The sequence below is a fragment of the Anas acuta genome, chromosome 8, assembly GCF_963932015.1.
Source record: "Anas acuta chromosome 8, bAnaAcu1.1, whole genome shotgun sequence".
NCBI classification, from domain to species: domain Eukaryota; kingdom Metazoa; phylum Chordata; class Aves; order Anseriformes; family Anatidae; genus Anas; species Anas acuta.
The window spans coordinates 12,178,167-12,198,343 of NC_088986.1; the positions used below are offsets into that span (position 1 = coordinate 12,178,167).

A 20,177-nucleotide genomic window follows, 5' to 3' on the forward strand; every position below is an offset into this window, starting at 1 on the left:
GCCAGGAACCGCGTTACCCAGGGGAGCTGCCCCCAGCTCCCCTCATCCCCTCAGGGGGCTCACGGGGGGCACCCCCAGCGGCTGGCAGCCCAGCGGGGCCCCCCACCGCCTCCTCTCGGCCTCCTCCCCGCGGGCACCCCCAAACTTTCCCCGGCAGCCTGCGCCCGCCCTCCCTCCCCGCCTTTTTTTTATTTTTGGGGCGGGGGGGAAAGGAAAAAAATCCGTGCTCGCTCCGTGCGGCGGGGCCAGGGAGGCGGGCAGCCTGCCTCCCTCCTCCCCCCCCAGCCCCGGCTCGCCCGCCCGCAGGAGCCTCGTTGAGGCTCCCGCATTGCACCGCCGGGCCGTGCCGGGCCGTGCCGGGCCGGGCTGTGCCGTGCCGGGCTCGGGGCTCGGCGCTGCCCCCCCGCGCCCCCGCTATGAGCGCCGGTGAGGCGAAGGAGTACCTGGCCCGCAGGGAGATCCCGCAGCTCTTCGAGGTGAGGCGGGGCAGCAGGGAAGGCAGCCGGGGGGGCTCGGGGGGATGCTCTGCACCGGGACCCCTTTAGGGGAGCGGGCTGAAGGGGGCTATAGAAGGACGGGGCAGCCGGCCCGGGGGGTGCCGTTGTCCCCTTTTCATCTGCCTTGGGAGGGAGCGAACTTGGGGGGCCGCAGGGCAGGGGGACCCCAGTCCGCTGCCGCCCTGCCCAGGAATTCAGGCGGCCGGCAGCTTGCGGGGTGTCTCGGGCTTTTCCTCGGGCTGGGGGATTTTTTTTTCTTAAAAAAAAAAACAAAACGCACAACTGTTCAGTGAGGTTTTGTTTGGCTTCCTACAAGTTACCTGCTGCTAATGGCTGGTAATTACTTCTTCCCTGTGCAATGTGGATTTTTTTTTCTTTCTTTTTTTTTTTTTTTTTTTTCAGAATCAGCCATCCTTGCCTCTCTATAAAACACACACGCATTTTCCCTGGTCTGTTCTGAAGCAAGACATTTTACTACGTGTGTTTGAAAATTACAGGGCACAGCCCATGCTAATGTTTTACTAGCACATATAAAATGTGAATGGTTTAGCAAGAGATGCAGATAAAACTGTTTTTCTCTACAGGCGTAAGGCTCGTGCTGGAAATTTTAAAAAATGGTGCACATCTGCAAAAATATCTGCCTAGTTGCTGTGGTCAGTTAAGTAATATCTTAAGAACCTAGATGCATATAAATGATACACTGTTTTATAAACACAAATCTGTGTAAGTAACAATTATTGTATAAACTGTAGATAATGACAAATAACTGAGCAAAGCCTCAATCAGAGCTCTTTATGACTAGTATCAACTACAACCCTCCATGTATTTGCACACAAATTAGGGAAAGCACAAAGGAAGAGAAATCACCCTGACACATGTATTGTTAAGAGTAGGTTGGGAGCAGTTGTCTCGTGGAGAGGTGAGATGATGACCTATGTATCACTTTGTCAAGGAAAATCAATTCCCATGCGTCAGAGGAGGGCCTGGCATTCCTTCTTCCACACACCCCATAACGCTCATTGGCAGAATGAGTGTAGAATTAATACTGGAGACAGGGATTTTCTAATGGCTAGGAATTTCTGCTCAGCTAAATGTGGACTTCGGGTTTGGCTTTTTTTTCCAATGCTATTTGAGCATTTCTCATGATTTTTAGATATTATTTTTTTTCATTATTTGTGAAAGCGTTGGCTCAACAATACAGATAAAGTACCTGTCTTTAAGGAAAAGATACATTTTAGTATTTTAGTAGGCTACACTCTGTGTGCAACTTTTGGGGCTTATCTAGCTCATGTATTGCTGTGCATACATCTGCCAGTGGTAGGTCTTGTTATTCTGATGAAAGCAGACAAGAATAAAGACATAGCCACAAGCACCCTTGTTCTGAACCATTTTTGTGACACCAGCAAGTTCAAATCTTGTTATTTTGCAGGCCTTGCTCTCATGCTTGAATACGAGAGTCTGAGAATACAAGGAACACAGGATTTCTCTGTATGGTCAAAAATTCAAAATAGAAGTGCTCATTTTTTCCTGCCATCTATCATTGTGGTGTGTATGTCCGATTTTACATTGCAGAGTCTGTTGAATGGATTAATGTGTTACAAACCTGATGACCCCATTGAATATTTGGAAAGCTGCTTGCAGAAGGTGAAAGAGCTTGGAGGGGCAGAAAAAGTGAAATGGGACACTTTTGTCAGCCCAGAAAAGAAGACTCTGCCTCCACTCAATGGAGGACAATCGAGGAGATCTTTTTTCAGAAATGGTAAGGAATTAAGTATGAACACACTTACATTTGCTGTACTGTGGAAGATTTTACATCCTCTACTGAGCTATTTTTTACTCACTTTCATAGCAGATCAAGCCTCATTCTGATCTTCCTTTGGCGAAGGATTAAGTATTCTGTTTGCTTGGGTTCTCGCATTTGGTTTTCTCTCCTCCCATAATGGATTCTGTGCAAGAGAGAAAGTTGTGATCATTTTGCAACCTGATGAAGGATGTTTGCTGTGTAAATATTTAACACATTAGTGGAGAGATTTCTTGTATCCTACTTAAAATATTTGTAAAGATAGGGGCAAAGCTGACAATACATTTGGCTTATATTTTTGGTTTGTCCTTATGGGTGTGTATGGGTGGGAAGTTAGTATACATAGTAACTTCCTTAGATTTATGCTGTTCCTTCTTTTTTATTGGAGCTATATGCTAATTTACTTAATACAATGGAAATGATAAATTCTTAGAAAAAGGTGTTTCTCATAAAACCTAAGCAAATGTCATACCAATACCTGTAATTATTTTATTTGTAATGTTAACAAGGAATAATGAGCTTATCTTTCAGTTTCCATAGTTATTCTTCCTTGCCATCCAGCAGTTCATTAAACTAATTAGCAAGAATACCACTCTATCTTTATGTACAACATGTATCACCAGAGGAGTTCTGCTTAACAGTACAGGCTGTCTGCACAATACCAGGTTTTTCTTCTCACAGGCTACTGCCAAACTCTGGGTGCCATGAGCAGATTTTCACAGCAAAGCTGAAGTGCTTATAAATTTAAAGAAACACCCAAGAGAACTGACTCCTAATGGTTCCAATTTAATAAATCAGCTAAATAGAGGCAAGGAATAATTAATACAGTAATAGTGAACACACTGTAAAATTAGGAGATATTATATATTTTATTACAGAAAAGCTAGTCTTAATGCCTTTTACTTATTACATTTATTTAAATCTGTATAAAGAATAGGTTTTCAGCTTTCTATATATTTCCACAATTCCCAGTTTGTCTTACTGTTTTACAGTGATGCCTGACAATTCCAACTTCCCATACCGACGGTATGACCGACTCCCTCCAATCCATCAGTTTTCTATAGAAAGTGACACTGACCTTTCTGAAACTGCTGAGCTAATTGAGGAGTATGATGTGTTTGATCCTGGAAGACCTCGACCAAAAATTATCCTTGTCATAGGTATGAAAGCAGACTCAATTTGACAAGATTTTATATGTGTTACTTCATCTAGTATTTGGTACTGCAAATACATTGGATGCTTGTACATATTTAAATGCATTTTTTGTCTACCTTAGCAAGTTGTGCACCCCGATTAATGTATCAGAAAGTGAAATTGTTAGTGCTGAGGACACAACATCCCAAGTGTTAGCATTTTAGTGGAGTTGGAGGGAGCATCTGCAGTCATATTCTGTAGCTTGAATCCCCATTGGTGGTTGGAGTGCTCACACTTTTGGAGCACATCTACCAGTACAATTTAACCTAAAATGAACCCAGCTCACCGATTTCATGACTGGTCTACCACGTGAACCAACATGCTCATCCAAAGGGTCCTCTGGATCTGAACTGAAACACTTAAGGTAGATGTACCCAAAGCTGCTCACAAAAAAAAAAAAAAAAAAAAAAAGGATAAGCCCACTCAAAAAGGTGATAGGGAGCAGTTGTCCTCTATATTCAGAACCTTGAAAACAGATCAGTACATCCAGCTGGGGTGAACATATACTCTCACTTGTAATTAATCCCTAGATCTATTTGGTGAGTGAATCTTGTGCCATCTTCAGGGAGAGTGAGCCATCAGTTATCATTAGTTAATTGTGCTCTCTCCCCAGGTTATCTCTAGTGTGCTGTTTAGTGTACTTTCTAAGCAACTCATCTTTTCCAGCCTTGGACCAGCATTCTGTTTATCAAGAGATAGCTGCAGTTTAAGGCTAAATCAATGCTTTCTTCTTTTTCTGAATTTTGATTGTTATCTGAGATGGTTGTCTTTCCAGATTCTACGTTGAGGCTTAATGCCTGATTCTCTGCACTGTTTAAATAGTTACAACAGAGGTGTCAGGTGACAAGAATAATTTTTTTTTTTTTGCCTATAAAGTCTTATTTATTTTAGAGAGAGAGAGATTTTCACCATAACAGAGAATAATATGTAGTATAGTAAAAAAAAAAAAAAAAAGAAATGTCTTCTCTGTGCTATACAGTGGGATATCTAAGAACAGCGTGTGCTCTGCAAACAAGAGTTCTCAGAAATGTGATATTAATATATTAAAAACAGAAAAAAATCATTTTTCTAGATATTTGTAGTATGCCAAAAGAATTGCTTAAGCATTTTAATTGTCTTAATCTTTTGTTTCTGAAGTACAATTCTCTTCATGCAAATCATTCGTGCACCATTGAACTATAAAGTTTGCATTAGATGGAGAAAGAACACATGCCTTTCTTTCATCTTAACTAATTAGCTAGCCTTCCTTTTCACAGAGGAGAAAAACTGGCTCCTTTTCAGTCACCACAGAAGCCTCTTATGCATTGAGATCTGTGTAGCTGTATTGCAGTAGAGTGATGAATGAAGATTTGATCTAGGTGAAAGAGAGATTGGCTTTCAGCTCTGGAACTGAGCGCAGGAGTATTTGAAGTGAAATCCTTGAACACCAGCATATAATGAACAGAGCACGGATTTGACAAAGCTTTTCTTTTCCCCCATTTATACACGGAACATTGTAAACATCCCACAAAAGCTATTTCAGGTTTATTTTACAACTGAGTTTCTCTGAATCTGTCTATTATAGTGTGATCTGATAGAAACACAAATCAATATAAAGCTTAACAGCTATAATCCAGTTTTGTACAATGTCAAGAAAATTTCATCCAAATTCAACTTTCTATTGAGAAAGCACATAAAAACATAGATGGGAAGTATAAAAGAGTAACTAATATACTACATTAAAGAGTGATAATGAAAAAAGTGAACTATTAATTTCAAGAAACAAAAATTGTACACAAAAAATGTGTTGCATACTTTTCAGTTTGTATAAAGTGCTAGCTAAGCATTCAGTTAAGAAGGTAGATATGTCTAACTGGCCATAATTCACCATACTGCCTAACTAGGACAATACTAGCCCCATTCACTGTTGGAGACTGCAATGAACAGAAGTTAAAAAACTGTCTTCTGCTTCACATATTTCTGAACTTTAATAATACATGAGCCCAAGATCTCATTCATGCTTCCATAAAGGTTTTTACAACCTCCATGCTTTATGAAATATATCATCCATATAATGAACCAAGTAGCTTCAAGGCAAAAAGTAAGTCAAAAAGGTGGGGTTTTTGTTCTTTTTCTGTGTTTGCTGAGAAGTCTTCTGATGAAATGTAAAGCTGCAAAGTGAGTACGTGACTGGATTTTAGAAAAATCATATGGAATCTTCCAGGATGGCACACCTCTGAATCAATGGAAAATTAAGTTTCTAAGGCATTATAACAATAGGAAACTACATTGCATTTTAAAAATGTGCTTTCTAACATACTTCAAAAAATGCATTTTTACTATTGATACAGCCTGAATACAAGGATCTTATAAAATGAATTACCTCATGTCATTAGCTCCATTCTGCAGTATGTTTTTAAACTGCACTTAATGAAAAATATCCTTTTATAAGCAAAATATAAAGGATAGATCAAAGACTGAACTGTCAGTATTCAGATGATCCTTTTATTTTTTAAATCCAGTCCACAGCTAGATTTTAAAATCACAGATCTTTTCAGAAATCTTATTATTACACAAATTTAACTGGAATTTACAATTTAAGCAAAGCCAAAAGTTTGAACTTCCATTGAGAAAACTAAATTAAAACAACTGCTTTAGTAAAACTTTTGGGGCACAAAAACCATCACTTAAAACGCTTAGAAAACATAATTTTAGATGCAATGAACATTCCTTAGTCTAGACATCTACGGAATACTTAAAATAATCATCACGCTCTTCCTGAATAATGTATAATCTCAGAATAAGTGAAAAGAATGAAAAACAAAAGTGATTTGATTTTCCTTTCTAGTGAACAGTTTGGCAATATAATTTATCAGAGTCAAAAATGGATACAAAGTTCAACAAATTATAATGACTTGCTGTGGGATGTAGTTTTGTCCTACCACTTTTCTCTTCTTTTATTACCTAAATTCAGCATTAGATTGTAAATGGATAATCCCAGCTTGCTATAAAGGGACATTTTTGGGATTGAGAAAAACACAATATATGAGAAGTTTATGAACATTAAAGGAAATATTTTCCCCTTTTTATGCTTGCAAATGTAAATTGAACGAACAGAAGTGCCAATCTATGCCTTATTTTTTTTTTTTGTCTGCTTTTCTTTAAAGGCAAAGACAAGCTCTCATTTTCTTCTTCAGAAATGAAGTCTACTCCTTGGTTTTAAAAAGTTTTACTGATATTTTTTCAGCTATTTTAGGCTTTTGCAGAGGCAGATGTTTTTTTCGAGAAACAGTTCTATTTTTCTGGCACCTTTTGTATCTTTACTGGAATGCATGCGCTATTTTCCTTGTTATCAAATTTTCTACCATTTCTAATTTTCTACATATGAGCTATATATATTTTGCATCTTTATTGTTTCTGGAATGCAAGATAGTTTGTTTCAAACTGGTCTTGCATCTCCAGGGAAGTAAACTGAATTTTCATCCTTGAAAGGAAGTTTTATATCTGCAAGAATTAAGAACAGTTTTGGCTCCGGTATGTTTTATAAACCCTTTGCTTTGAAGCATAGTCACAACCTACTGCTCCTTTTATCTGGCAGTACTATTGCCAATAAATAAAGCCACATAAATACACAGAAATAAATGTTACCTGTGTAAACACACACATATATTGCATAATACAAATTAAGTTATGCTCACTAGATTGCAATATGTGGCTTTATGTATATAGAAGGCTGCTTGTGGAAACCTTTAGACAGTGAGTCAACATTCTTGTATTTAGTAGTAATCATACTTTTACACCTGGCAAAATCTATTCCATGCACACCAGCAGCAATCATCTGGCAATTAGCAGCACCTCTTTGTGCTCTCGTTTTCATCTACTTAAGAAAAATTGCACTGGAAATCAATTACTGCAAACCCACTATCATCCCAGATTACCGAGAGCCTGTAATAAACCATAAATGACATAGAATTATCTTGTTTGAACATTTATATCAGGTACATTTTTGATGTAGGAGTGAAACAGAACAAAAGGTTTGCTGAAATGTGTTTGTCGTGGGGAAGGCTGGGTGTGCCATCAGAGGGAGAGCCAAAGCAGAGTTGCTTTGTAGGCACTTGAGTGGAGGAGGTGATTCCTGGTATAACAGATGCTTGCAGATCTACAAAAGGGAAACATCCTTTATTCTAATGAAGAGGATAGCTGAAAAAAGTCCATCTGGGTCACCTAGAAGACTTAAAAGAATAGCTGTAAAGGCTAACACAATCTGCCAAAAGAAGAGAGAAAGTTTGTGCCTTGTTAGGGACAAACAGCAAGTGAACTTGGTGAGGGGAAAGTATTTTTCTGTTGGAATCCTACTGTATAGAGATAAGACAGTTTTTCTTTCACATCTTTGCTTGTGTGTTTTATGAACATCGGCAATTACATTGTCAAGTTGGATGTACAGATGCTTATATTTGTATTTATTTTAACCTGGCTTGATTTAAGCATTATTTATTTAATTGGGTAATGATAAAGAATTCTCTACCCAAGGGTGTAACTAAACTGTAGGCTGGGTTAAGGCTTAAGGAATATTTCAACATTAGCCACGTTTCCCTGCACATCCTCTTCAAGTGAGTCCTGATCTGAGCTGCAAGGGCAAGGCAGAGAGTTACCAGGGTCAGGGGACCAGAAGAGCTACTAGTGGCTGCTGGTTTTGCTGAAAGCTCTCTGGCATGTAATGCTGAATACAGGTTTGAACCTGGGTACACATAACCATGTAGGGAGAAATACTGTAAAGCTTATTCTGCCATCAAATCTGTATTAATTACATAAAAGCTACTTATGGGAATGATACAGATAACAAAGGAAAGAGTTGTATTATTACTAACAGGCAGCTCATTGTATCTATATTTGCTTTCACTGCACTGCTCTATTTTTTAAAGTTCACAGGAAATGTATACTATATTTTTAATAACACTCATTCTTTGTCTGTTGAAATAAAATTCCAACTAGTTAGTTTGGGAATTAATACCATAACATTTGTTTTGTTTTTGCTTTGTTATGCTATTCAGTAAAATACACCTTTCTATACATAAATATTTATTCTATCAAAACCATTCCGTATTTTGACACACTGGATTCTAGTTCCTCTGTTCTTCACATCATAACATGTCCTCTTAGTTTAGACCTGTTCTGATTTTTTTATACATGTATTCTTGCTTCTGCTGAAGCCAACCTTCACTTCAGCATTCCCTGCTATCTAGTGTGGCTGTTTTCTGTGATTTTGATACTAATTCCTGTGCTAAATTCCAGAGTCTCTGTATTCTTCAGGTTGTCCAGCAATCTGAATCCAACAAATTGCTTCTCTGTCGGATGCTTCAAGCATCAATATCAGAAGTATGCACGGTTCAATAAAAATCAATGTACCAAATCACTATGGAAACATCTCAGCTGATTATTTAATATTTTTCTGTATTTTAAAATTAGAAAACCTCAGAAACTCATGCAAACTCATTTAAGAGAAGATTGTATTAGTTCCGTTTTGTGAATAGTCCATTGATTTCACTGGCTTATTTCACCAGGTGTGATTCTGTCATGAATAAACACTTCAGACAATTTGGCTCTCTCTACCTTTGGATTCAAAGAGTTCAAGAGGAGACCAGTTCACTTGTGTCTCCTTCTACTACAAATCAAGAAAACTCCCTTGCAGAAACAGCTTTAGAATGAAGTCAAGCCCAAAAGATTTTATTTTTTTTTCACAAGTAGATTTGTATTCTTTTTTTACTTGTAAAAACTGTTACCTGTATAATCAGTAGATGAGACCAATTTCTAATGAGCAGTAACAAGTCATGCAATGGCAAGAATTGTTCTGGTAATAGTTTGAAGGTTGGTGCTGATAACAGAGATTTCACATATGACTGGGTACTTCAGACAGTTTAATTTAATGTTTTGCTTATACTTAACAATAGGTGGCCCAGGAAGTGGTAAAGGAACACAGAGTTTGAAAATAGCAGAACGCTATGGATTTAACTACATATCAGTTGGTGAACTGTTAAGGAAGAAGATCCACAGCACAAGCAGCAATAGAAAATGGAGTCTAATTGCCAAAATAATTACCACAGGAGAACTGGCCCCTCAGGTACAGCAAAATTAAGCCTATCCTGTGTAAATGTTTACTTTCTAAGGATTTGTACATGCTGTATTAATGTGTACCAACAAGAAAACCTTCTTTATAATCCTGAATAAATAACTTTTCTGTGTGAAAGGAAACAACCATAACTGAGATCAAGCAGAGATTAATGCAGATCCCTGATGAAGAAGGTATAGTGATCGATGGATTTCCCAGAGACGTTGCCCAGGCAATCTCCTTTGAGGACCAAGTAAGAGTTTGGTTTTATTCTTATAACTACTTATATGTCTCTGTAACAGCTAAGCTTCTTGAAATTAGCAGGCAGATTCCAAGAAAGATGCTATTTCTAACTGAGCATTGCTCTTTGAATGTTTGCAAATACCTAATTACAGACTGACAAAAGGTTCTACTTTTGGTTTATGTTATCGAGTGTGAAACCAGAGTATTTTGTAAAAAGGCAGTGTGATAACATAACCAATGATCCAAGTCTCCTGTCTTGGTAATTAAAATCCTCTCAAGATGAAGAAGAAAATTACATGAAATCTAACAAGTAATATTTTTCATTTATTAGTTATTTAGAAAGGAGGAAAACATTATCCACATCTATTTGTTCAATTTACTGTATATTAAGAGAAACGTACTTAAATCAAGTTTATAATGGTGCACTGAAAAAAATGAGAATAAAATAAAAGTTAAAATTGCCTGTTTTGCAAGGTTTTCTAAACCATAAATGCACTTTTTAGGTCATTTTGGTTATTATGAATTGCAGTTCTAAGATATAGTCAGCTAAAACTGTATTTCTGAGTTCTATTCAGATGTTGTTTTCCTGTGTATATTTTAAACTTGTCTAAAAATACTTAATTTCAGTGGAAAAACAAACAGATTACATAATTTTCTTACCGAGTGCCGTTACCGTAATGGTTGTGGTCACAAGTAAAGGTTGCAGTTTCAGTGCTGAATTTTCAGAGCACCCTTCAAGCAGAGCATTTCAAAGTACTTCCCAATCGCTAGCATACTGCCGTTTTTGTACTTTGAAATCTGAGTGGCATTGCCAAGGCAGAAGTAACAAAAGCAAGCAACTAATAAGGCATTTCATTAATGTGCTTTTGTAAGGTATTCTGGGCAAAATTTAGAAGACCGAGTTGAGGAAATTAAACAAAACATACAAAATAGTTATTATAGAAAAGAGCCAATGACTGCCAGTTATATCTCCTTGTAATTAACAAAAGGGAAGATTAACTACTTTATAAATGAAACAGAGAGCAGGAATTTAGGCTTAATGGTCATTTCCTTGTCTCTTTTTTATCTCTAGTATATTTTGTGATAGCATGACTTAAGAGCATTTCTTGGTTTCTAATTTCTAATTTTGCACTGATGTTGTGGTTGACGAAATAATGGGGGATGTAAGAATGGAAGAACTGACAGGAGCTAAATTATTAAATGCTTATAGTTAGCAGATTGTCCCTCTACAATGTAAAAACAGTTAAAAAACATTTGAGCACCCATCATAGGATCCATTACTAATCCAACTGAGAAGCAGAGATGAGGAGGTAGTAGAAGAATCTCTTGCAAAGCACACCATGGAAGAGGAGAAAGATTAACACTATGTTTCATATATGGTTGAGCCCTCCCATTACATCATTCAAATATGTTTTTCTAGTATTTCCAAATTTAATATGAAAGATTCCACTCTGCACGTATGGTTAGCCCTTGTTCACTGTATAAAACTGCATGAAAAAAAGACTGATAGAAAGATGGATGATAGATATTCTGACTTGGGCTCCTTTTTAGTATGTTCCGTGTCAAGGATGCTGTAGATTAGTCTTGCTTTTCTAGAGAAAAGAGAGAATGGATTTAGCCATTTTAGACTTGACTGTATTCTCAGTTTGTTCATTTTTAGGCTAATGGGATTTGCTAAATCTTCCTCCTCAATGCCTGGTTCTGCCTGAAAGATAGATGACTATTTGAGTCCCTCAAAAAAAAAAAAATAAAAAAAAAAATGCACAGCACTTCATATATGGCCACCTTTCAATCTTATCTGCTCTAAAATGAATATGGGGAGGGAAAGGAACCACAGAGCTTTTATAGGAGCACAGGAACGAAAATTTGTTCTGTTTAGGCTACCTCCCCTCTTTCACCTATTCTTGCAGCTGACCTCTTATATGAGCATATCTAAGGCCATGGAAGTAAATGCAGAAAAAGGATGCATGTATTTCAATGCATTAATTTCATTTCAATTAATGTCATTTCAATTAATTTCAATTTTTAATCCAGTGTTTCATATTAGCTTTATATTTTACAGAAATAAAATGCTTACTGTTTCTTTAAAATCCTGATTAGTAAACCATAATGCTATTTACATGATGATGTCTTGTAATAAGGCAAAGGAACTATCAGCAGATGTGCTACTTGTCTTCCCTCACAGGATGAGGCTGACAGTAATCCATGGCATGTCAGATTATTTACATTAAACATGCTAGTATTTCTGAGCAACACGGAGATCCCTCAATGGGAAATGCAATTGAGTTGTGGAGAATTCATTGATTAACTGTTGTGATAATTTGTGTAGGACTGCAATTAAAGATGCTGCGTTTGTTTTCCACAGTTTAGGAATGCTATAGCTTTTTTGCTAGCAGTGTGTAGAAGCCATTCATAATTTATAATGAGGAAGGTACAGAATTGGTCTCATTAGACAAAAGTGACAAGATGAAAAATAATTGGTTGAAATTTTAGAAATGAAAATTTTGATTAAATAGTAAGACACTTTTTTAATTAGAAGACCTATTAAGCAATGGGACATCCTTCTGAAGAAAATAGTGAAATCTTACAAAATGCAAATAGTCAAATCCCTTTATTCGGTAATTCATATGCCTTATTCATACAAAGACATCCCCTGTAGAGTACCGAAATGTGCTGATAAAAAGTTGTGAATAAAAATTGATTCTTATTATTGTTATCATCAGTTTTGACACAGACGCATACTTATTTTACAAAGGTCTCTTTAAGACCTTTGCATGCTATGTACCTGAAAACAGCAGATACGTTTGTATGACACAAGCCATTTTAAAGGTTACATTTAGGGGAAGTGTCAAAAGATACACAGATAGATGAAGTAGGAGTTATTACTGATTTAATTTTTCCCTCATTGCATGATCCCTTTGCAGCTGATTGTTTTGGTTACAGGGGTTCCAAAATGAAATTGTATCCTTTAGAACAGTGATTTTACATTATTATTTGTTCTGTAAAGCAGCTAGAACACTTTTGGAATTTATGATGTACATTAAAATAATGATGGAAATTTGTATATAGTTAAACGGAGAAAGTTGGCCTTCTCAGTTCTTTCAGCCATATAGGAAATAGGAGTAGGAAATTCCTCCCCTCCTCTCAGTGGGAGGAATGAGCAGCAGGGACAAGGGTGACTATTCACTTATTCTTTGTCATTTGAGTGTGTTGGGATGCGTATTCATTAGTAATCCTATGAAAGCTTGAAATAAGCAAAGAAGTATTCTTTTACAAGTATCATTTTCCACTGTATAGCCTCTCTCCTTTGCCCTTGTTTACACAGACAGAAAAGATCTCCACGAATATATGCAACAATACCAAAAATAAATTGCAGGGGAGAATGTGAAGGACAAGTTATTGCACTGCATAGAACTAGAGCTGAGTAATACAAGATATTGAGAGAGTAGCTAAGGCTCAAACAGAGACATGAGCATAGGAGGTCTATAAACAAAGCAGGCTGCCAAAACCTAACATAATTATAATTCAAGAGAGCACATCTGGTCTTTATTAATCATAAGTAGTTTATATTGTTATGTTACCCATATGTTGTTCCATATATTTGTGGTCTAAGCGACACTGCCTCCCCATTTTCCACCAATGCATGTTGTGGATAGTGGATGCTAAAGAACTGAAAGGCAAAGCGTGAAGGGCATAACATCCAACTTGCTCCTGAGCACTATAATTCCTTGAAGTCTATTTACTGAACTATTTTGTACATATTATTACATTGATTTCACTATTAAGAACTGGGCTGAGTTACTGTGAAGATAAACTAATTTATATTGGAAATGGCTCACCATATGAATAGTGAGCGGAAAAGGGGAAGGTCAGCTAAGGTGCGTGGTTTCTTCTGCAAGCACACACAGATTCTGACTGTACGGTGTCTGCAGGCATCTTTAACAGAAACTATTTATGCTCAAATGATTCCTTCAGTTTTATGGCTGACAGCTGTTATTGAGACCTGACATTATTTGAGCTTTCATCATCTCTTTGGTTTCTGAAAAAGGTAAATGAAAACTTGTATGTCTGAACTCTAGTTACAATACTTGTCCTATATAATACCTAGTACAGAAATACACAATTATAAAGAATTCTTGTTGAACTTCACTTGTAATTGCTCTTGGTACTACCAGCACATTTTTATCCCGTTAACTAATCCAGAAGCTAAACTTTTCTCTGGAAAAAAATGTTATTCTTAGATAAATGAGTCAAATCGAACCAACTTATGCTAACATTCCCAAACATACGTATAGTTAAAAGATTATGATTCCTTTCTTATTATGTTGCCAGGCTCCCATTTGGCCAGTCAGTACTCCAAGTGTTGCTAGGCAGAACTGTATTAAAAACACATCGCATCCCAATGACTACACGCCTAGGATAAACCAACGTTTCATTTGCAATACTCACAGAAACACAATATTTTTCTTCCTGCTCAGATCTAGAAACCAGAAGGAACAAACCCTGCTTTCAAGCAATAATGTCAGTAAGTGGATGAAAAGCACTTTACACATCTGAGGAATTTTACATTTGAATTAAAACATTATTTTTTCTATTTTATTGAGTTTTGTTAATATCACTGTTCCTATCATCCATATATTTCAAGCAGAAAAATAGTCTTAAGACGTCATCAGTGATGTTTTCAGATTTTCGGCAGTGTTTAGCAGCCAGCAGCAGCTCTGCCATACTTACACCAGTTTCATTTCTTAATGGTCAGTTACTCATTTTAGCCTGTGAGATCTCATAGCCATGAGTATTGGAGAAGTTACCTAATTTTATGTGAAATTCTTATCCGAGTTGAAACCAAGCCTGTATTTTTTTTCTTTTAGTTATACCTTTGAAGACTGAAGGATTTGGACTCGATGATCGTTGTGGGTCCCTTCCAACTCAAGATATTATATGATTCTGTGAATATATAACATATAACTTATCTCACTGAAAGTCTTGGATTCTTGTCAGATTTTATTTCTTGCCAGAATTTGAGTCTCCTGTTTGTTAATTCCAGAAAGCAGAGTCAATACTGCCAACGTTTATGATAGTGGTACTGTTCATAAAAACTTAAAGTCACATAAAAACATAAAAGTCACACAATTATGAGAATCTCAGCTCTCACTTTAAAACGAAGTTTCAAGTGCTCATGGTTATGAAGGAAAAAAAAAAAGAAAACATGAATTTTAATGTCTTAAAAGCAAACAGAACTTACAGATTATGTATTTGTTTTAAATACCTGATAATTGCTGGATTTTGATAATTTTAAAATTCATTCTGATTGGTAGTAGTGCTGCTTTAATACTGTTTTATTTATTTATCTTTTCAGTTTCAGCCTATACATATAGCTACCCTGAAGCAGACACTTCTAAGGTATCCATTATCTCTGCTGAGTGCAAATACAAGAAAGGTGTTTAGATTCCAAGCACACTTTCGAAAATGCCAAGGAGAAAATGGTTTACTTACCATTAACCTGTCAGCTTGAAATTCAGCAAGTCACCTACAGTACCAGCATGCTCAAGCATGCTAAATCTCTTCCTCTCTGGTAGCACAGCAATGAAATGTCTCTGACTGGTGTATTGAACTCAAATGACTTGTGAAGAAGCAGCAGCAGTTTGACTTTGTGTGTAATCTCTCACATGGTGATAAGTTTCTCTCATCCCAGGAGAAACAATTTCTCACTTCAGTATTTACCAGTTAATTTCAATTACTGCTTTGTGGATTGTTTTTTTGTTTGTTTGTTTGTTTGTTTTTCCATTTTCAGTCATTCATGCATAACTTTCCTTCTGATTTCAGTAATTTCTTCACCACCATTAACACCATTTATTTCAGTAGAATAAGTAAGTAGAGATGATGTTTGCTTAAAACATATTTACTGTGAGGTTCACTAACAGTGAAATAAAATGGGGAACTGGTAGAATTAATGATTACTACTAATAGAATATTTTTGTAGAAATTATCTCAGCTGTGATTCAAGTTTACTTTTTAACTCCCAGATATATTCCTTATGTAAATTACTGTGTAAAATAATTGTGCTGAAGTAAAACAGGCTGTGTAGAAGGAACAGTATAGGCTGTTTGGAAGAGCCGACTTCTCCTCTCACAGTGTCAGGAAAGTAGCACTATTCCTCCAAGTCGGACACTTAAACCTCCAAGCAGAAATGATGCCTGCTAAGTCACCTCAAAAGCTTGACATAGGTGTTTGTGGCCAACCCGGATATGGCAGTCCAACAGCCAAGCTCATGCTCAGCAAAGAGCTTCTCATAGAAAATATGCTTTGTCACTGTTCAAGAACATGAGCTTCAGAACAACTAATGAAAGGAATGAAACCCTTCTGATAATCGCCTGAAGGGGAGAGAATCTGTCCTTTGCAATAGGCTTTTGTTCCAGCAAATATGTTTTTTCCGCATCGTTGTCTATACGTCTTCTTCATTGCATTCCTTCTTCAATTTCTATTTCCCTTCCTCCAAATGTACCCAGTCATCTGTACGAGGGGTAGGAGTGTACCATAACAGCAGGCTGCTTTGCTGTGTTTCCTTTCATTCATTCTCTTTGGCCCTGTGAGCTTTAAATTGCTTTCTTAAAGTCAAGTCTGAACGGGAAGCCTTGTAGAATGGTCTTATCATTGTCTGTTTTCTCTCCTGGTAGCTAAAACACTCTCTTGGGGAAAGCAAGCAACGGTTCAAATTTCTTCCTGCTGGGTAAAATCACATGTTTACTATTTTTCTGGGTAAAGATTCTTCCCTACTAGCCAAATGGGAGCTCATCCACTGTTGGTCCTTACCTCTCAGGAACGGACCTAATATTCTGTATTCAGAAAGGATTAAGACGCCTGCTGAGCAGTTCTGAACCTGGGATCTGCTTCAAACTCTCTTTGTAGCATTAACATTAGTATTTACAGCTAGGGATTCCTTTTGGTTAGCTTTCTTACACAGGGGAAATACTGCATTAGTCCTTCCTAAAGGCACCTGCCTCTTAATCAATTACTAGAGGGCCTAATCACCTAGTCTGGGCAATTTCCTGCGAGCTTATTGTCAGACAGCATGAATACGGTTCAGAAGTGGTTACCAGAAAAAATCCTATTTTCAGGATTCATTCTTGACAATACAATACATGACTTTGGTCTTTTAAAAGAAGAAGAAAAAAAACCTATTAAAACAGTATAGTAACCCAGCAGAGATGGAATTATAAAAATCAAATCAGTAATTACAATGGAGAGCGCCCTTACAATGGACATAAACTAACTTGCTGGTAACCTTTACCAATTGGAATAGAATGCACTGTTGAATTAATGATGATTGTCGGTTAAGTTTTCTCATGAGTATCTAACAGAACATACCAGAAATTAAGAAACAAAGCATGTTCATCTTTTGCCTAATGAGGAATAATGACTGAGAGAATAATCACTTAATTTATAGCAAACAACCACTCTACTCTCAGTAACAAGAGGAGATGCAGGACATATCCCCAGAGAGATGAGTATCTTTCTACTTACACTGCTTTCCATCAATAACACCACTTGAATGGACTTGAGCACTGACTTGAATGGAATTACTCTTTGTACTGCTTTAGGAAGGAGATTTAGACCCACAGAGAGTAAGTTTTACTTACTAGTAAATACTATTCTAAAAGAATCAGAGGATTGAACATTTCCTACCCACCAGCGTTATTTTAAGTTGATGCCATATGCTTTTTGTCTCAGTTAAATTTCAGAAAGTTGTGAAAAACCAGAAACCTACCTGTTCCCATAGGCCAAGATTTTCCCTTCTGCCAAATCCCAATTAGTAAGTGGTTAAATTTGGTTCCCTTAGATATGAGTAAGACCCTCTACCTTCAACATAATGTAAGTGTGTTAAGGAAAATCAGCATGAAGGAATCCAGTTCTATCTGTGCTGGTTCCCTACACAGAGAACCATTTATATAAGCCAGGTTTAAGAAAAAAGCAGTTCCTAGTCATTAAAATCAACACCAGTTATTCTGAGTTTAAAAAAAAATAAAATACAACTTTGTTTTCAGATAAGTCATAAGAAATCATTTCCATTGCTAGAAAAAGAGCAACATGTACTCATATTTACATAGCAAGCTATCTATACTAGCACAGGAATAACCTCAGACATCCATGCATTCACACCAGGCTGTTACATTCCACCTTATTTATAAGCATGTTTTGCAGGTGGGTGCAGTTGAGGTAAATGGAAGCAGAGTGTTTCATGAAATCAGGAATGAAATATCAATAGCATTTCAAGGGTTTACCCTGAAGGTTATAAATGCATGTCAGAGAAATATAGTAAGTGCTATTATGTCTGTAGACCTGTGGATGTAGAAGAGATATTACCCTTTCATACATCTAAAACTAAGTAGAGATGTGTTTATTAAATGGTCTCAAGATACTTTCTGATGATGAAGAGTATTCTGTAGGTAGGAGAGGAGTTCATAGAGGCATCACATAATCATGAATCTATTTTGTATTCCTACCTCAAATATGCTTGAATTACGTTTTCTTCCACTTCAGAAAACCTTTTCAATAATACTTCCTTTGCAACTAAGTTTCATGAACTACGACTTTTAAACCATTGTTTTCCATTGCATTTTATTTCAGTGAATGAAATGTATTTCAAATTACAAAAGCTGGTGTCAGAATAAATAGCTTTAGTTCTTAAGATTCTGATACTGTCTTTTGTTTTGTTACTGTTACTAGTCAAAAAATAAGAACAACAATACTTAACTCCTGTAGAGACCTTTCCATTTTAAAAAGCAATAGGGAGTAATTAAAAGCCTAATTAATTAATTTCTCAAAGCATTTACTGTGCTGTACCTCATTATTATCCTCATTTTACAATGAGAATCTTAAAGAATTCAGCCCAGGGTATGCTCTCACTTTTTCTTAAAAAGGAACTGACTGCTGAAGCCTGCCCAGTTTGGTGGAACTAAACAGGTGAGAAACCCCGCGCCTGGTGGGGTCACGGTGGCTTTCACATCCTTCCCTTGCAGTGAGGCTGCACTTATTCAGCCACAGCTTCTTTAAAGAACTAAGACTGACCATGGAAAGGTGCAGTCTCGTGTCTGTGTCAAAAAGAAGGAAATCTTCCATTTGCTTCCTTCTCTTTTTTCTTTTGGGCTACTAATTTTATGGAAGATTCATTTTTTGTAAGTACTCCATGTAGGGTTTGATGCTATATGAAAAGTTCTGTGATGTGCTAAAGCCTAGTTTCTACTCTTGAGGAGGTCTGGTATGACTTCATGCACCTAAGTATGTTGTAGATGGTAGTCCGGAAGATATTTGGGAGTGAGTATTGAAAGTGGGGAGAAGGCAGCTCTAGCTTGGGGCATCTGAAGATTTCTTACTGTCTTTCTTCTCAGCTATTAGAATCAGCAGAAATGGAAATACTAAATAAAACTACTCACTCATACAAATGACTTTTGTCCATCACTTTTCTAGATCCCTGATTTACAGTTACAATTTCCGAAATTTTCTAATTCATATTAGGAAGTTCCAATCAGCTGGATATTCACGCTGCAACATGAAACACCTCGCGCAGCCCTCTGCAACGTGCATCAGTCATTCCCTTTCATGAGACGGTGTTCCATACCTAACAGGCTTTGAATTCTTTTGTATTCTCTTGTAGCAGTGCTTAACAGCTATGTCAAAATCTGGATTTCTTTACTACTGTATGCTCTTTAAACTCCCAATGTCTGATTTCTCATTATGTTTCTACTGCTAACGAAGCAACCCTCATTTAACAGAGATACTTTTAATAAAGTCCACATTGCTTGAAAGTCTAACACAAACTTACTTTCATAGTCTTTCACATGAATAATTATGTACCTTAAAGCTATTTTGTGGTAATAAGATTGTCATAATTAATTCATCCCATGAAAGGACAAAATAACCCTGTCAATTAAAATAGGCTGAAAAGAGGGAGAATTATTCTGCTTTTATAAAGTTGTGGTACCTGTTTTGGATTTAGGAGAGAGAGGAGACAGTTTCTCTCCCACTGACAGGTATTAAAAAACAAACAAATGAAAAAACACCTTAGATTACAAGGTTAGTTGTTTCAAAATCTAATGGAATTGAAAAATTACCAAAATTAGTATTTTGGGGTTCAGGTTGTAGTTTCTGTCCTCGGGTCTATAATTCTCTACAATGTGCATAAAATGTAATTTCATTTTCTTTAAAATCTGGTTTTCTGTAATGATAAAGAGGCCACCATCCTACTTGCCAGTACTTCTTATCAGAGTGTCCTCTGCGGTTTGAAAATGGTCCTGCTTTTTAGCCACTTCCTTCTTCTTCCATGTCCTACTCTGCCAGTGCCCTACTTTACAACCAATGA

General features: G+C 36.9%; 1 protein-coding gene across 1 annotated transcript in view; it reads left to right on the forward strand.

The window, feature by feature from the left end:
• The first annotated feature begins 206 nt into the window (after positions 1–206).
• AK5 (adenylate kinase 5) overlaps positions 207–20,177 on the forward strand; it is a 95,299-nt gene continuing 75,328 nt past the window's right edge. Inside the window, exons 1-5 of the mRNA XM_068691398.1 lie at positions 207–476; positions 2,070–2,256; positions 3,291–3,458; positions 9,420–9,589; positions 9,717–9,830. Coding sequence (XP_068547499.1) covers positions 417–476; positions 2,070–2,256; positions 3,291–3,458; positions 9,420–9,589; positions 9,717–9,830 — 699 coding nt within the window. The 5' untranslated portion in view covers positions 207–416. The remainder of the gene's footprint in view (positions 477–2,069; positions 2,257–3,290; positions 3,459–9,419; positions 9,590–9,716; positions 9,831–20,177) is intronic.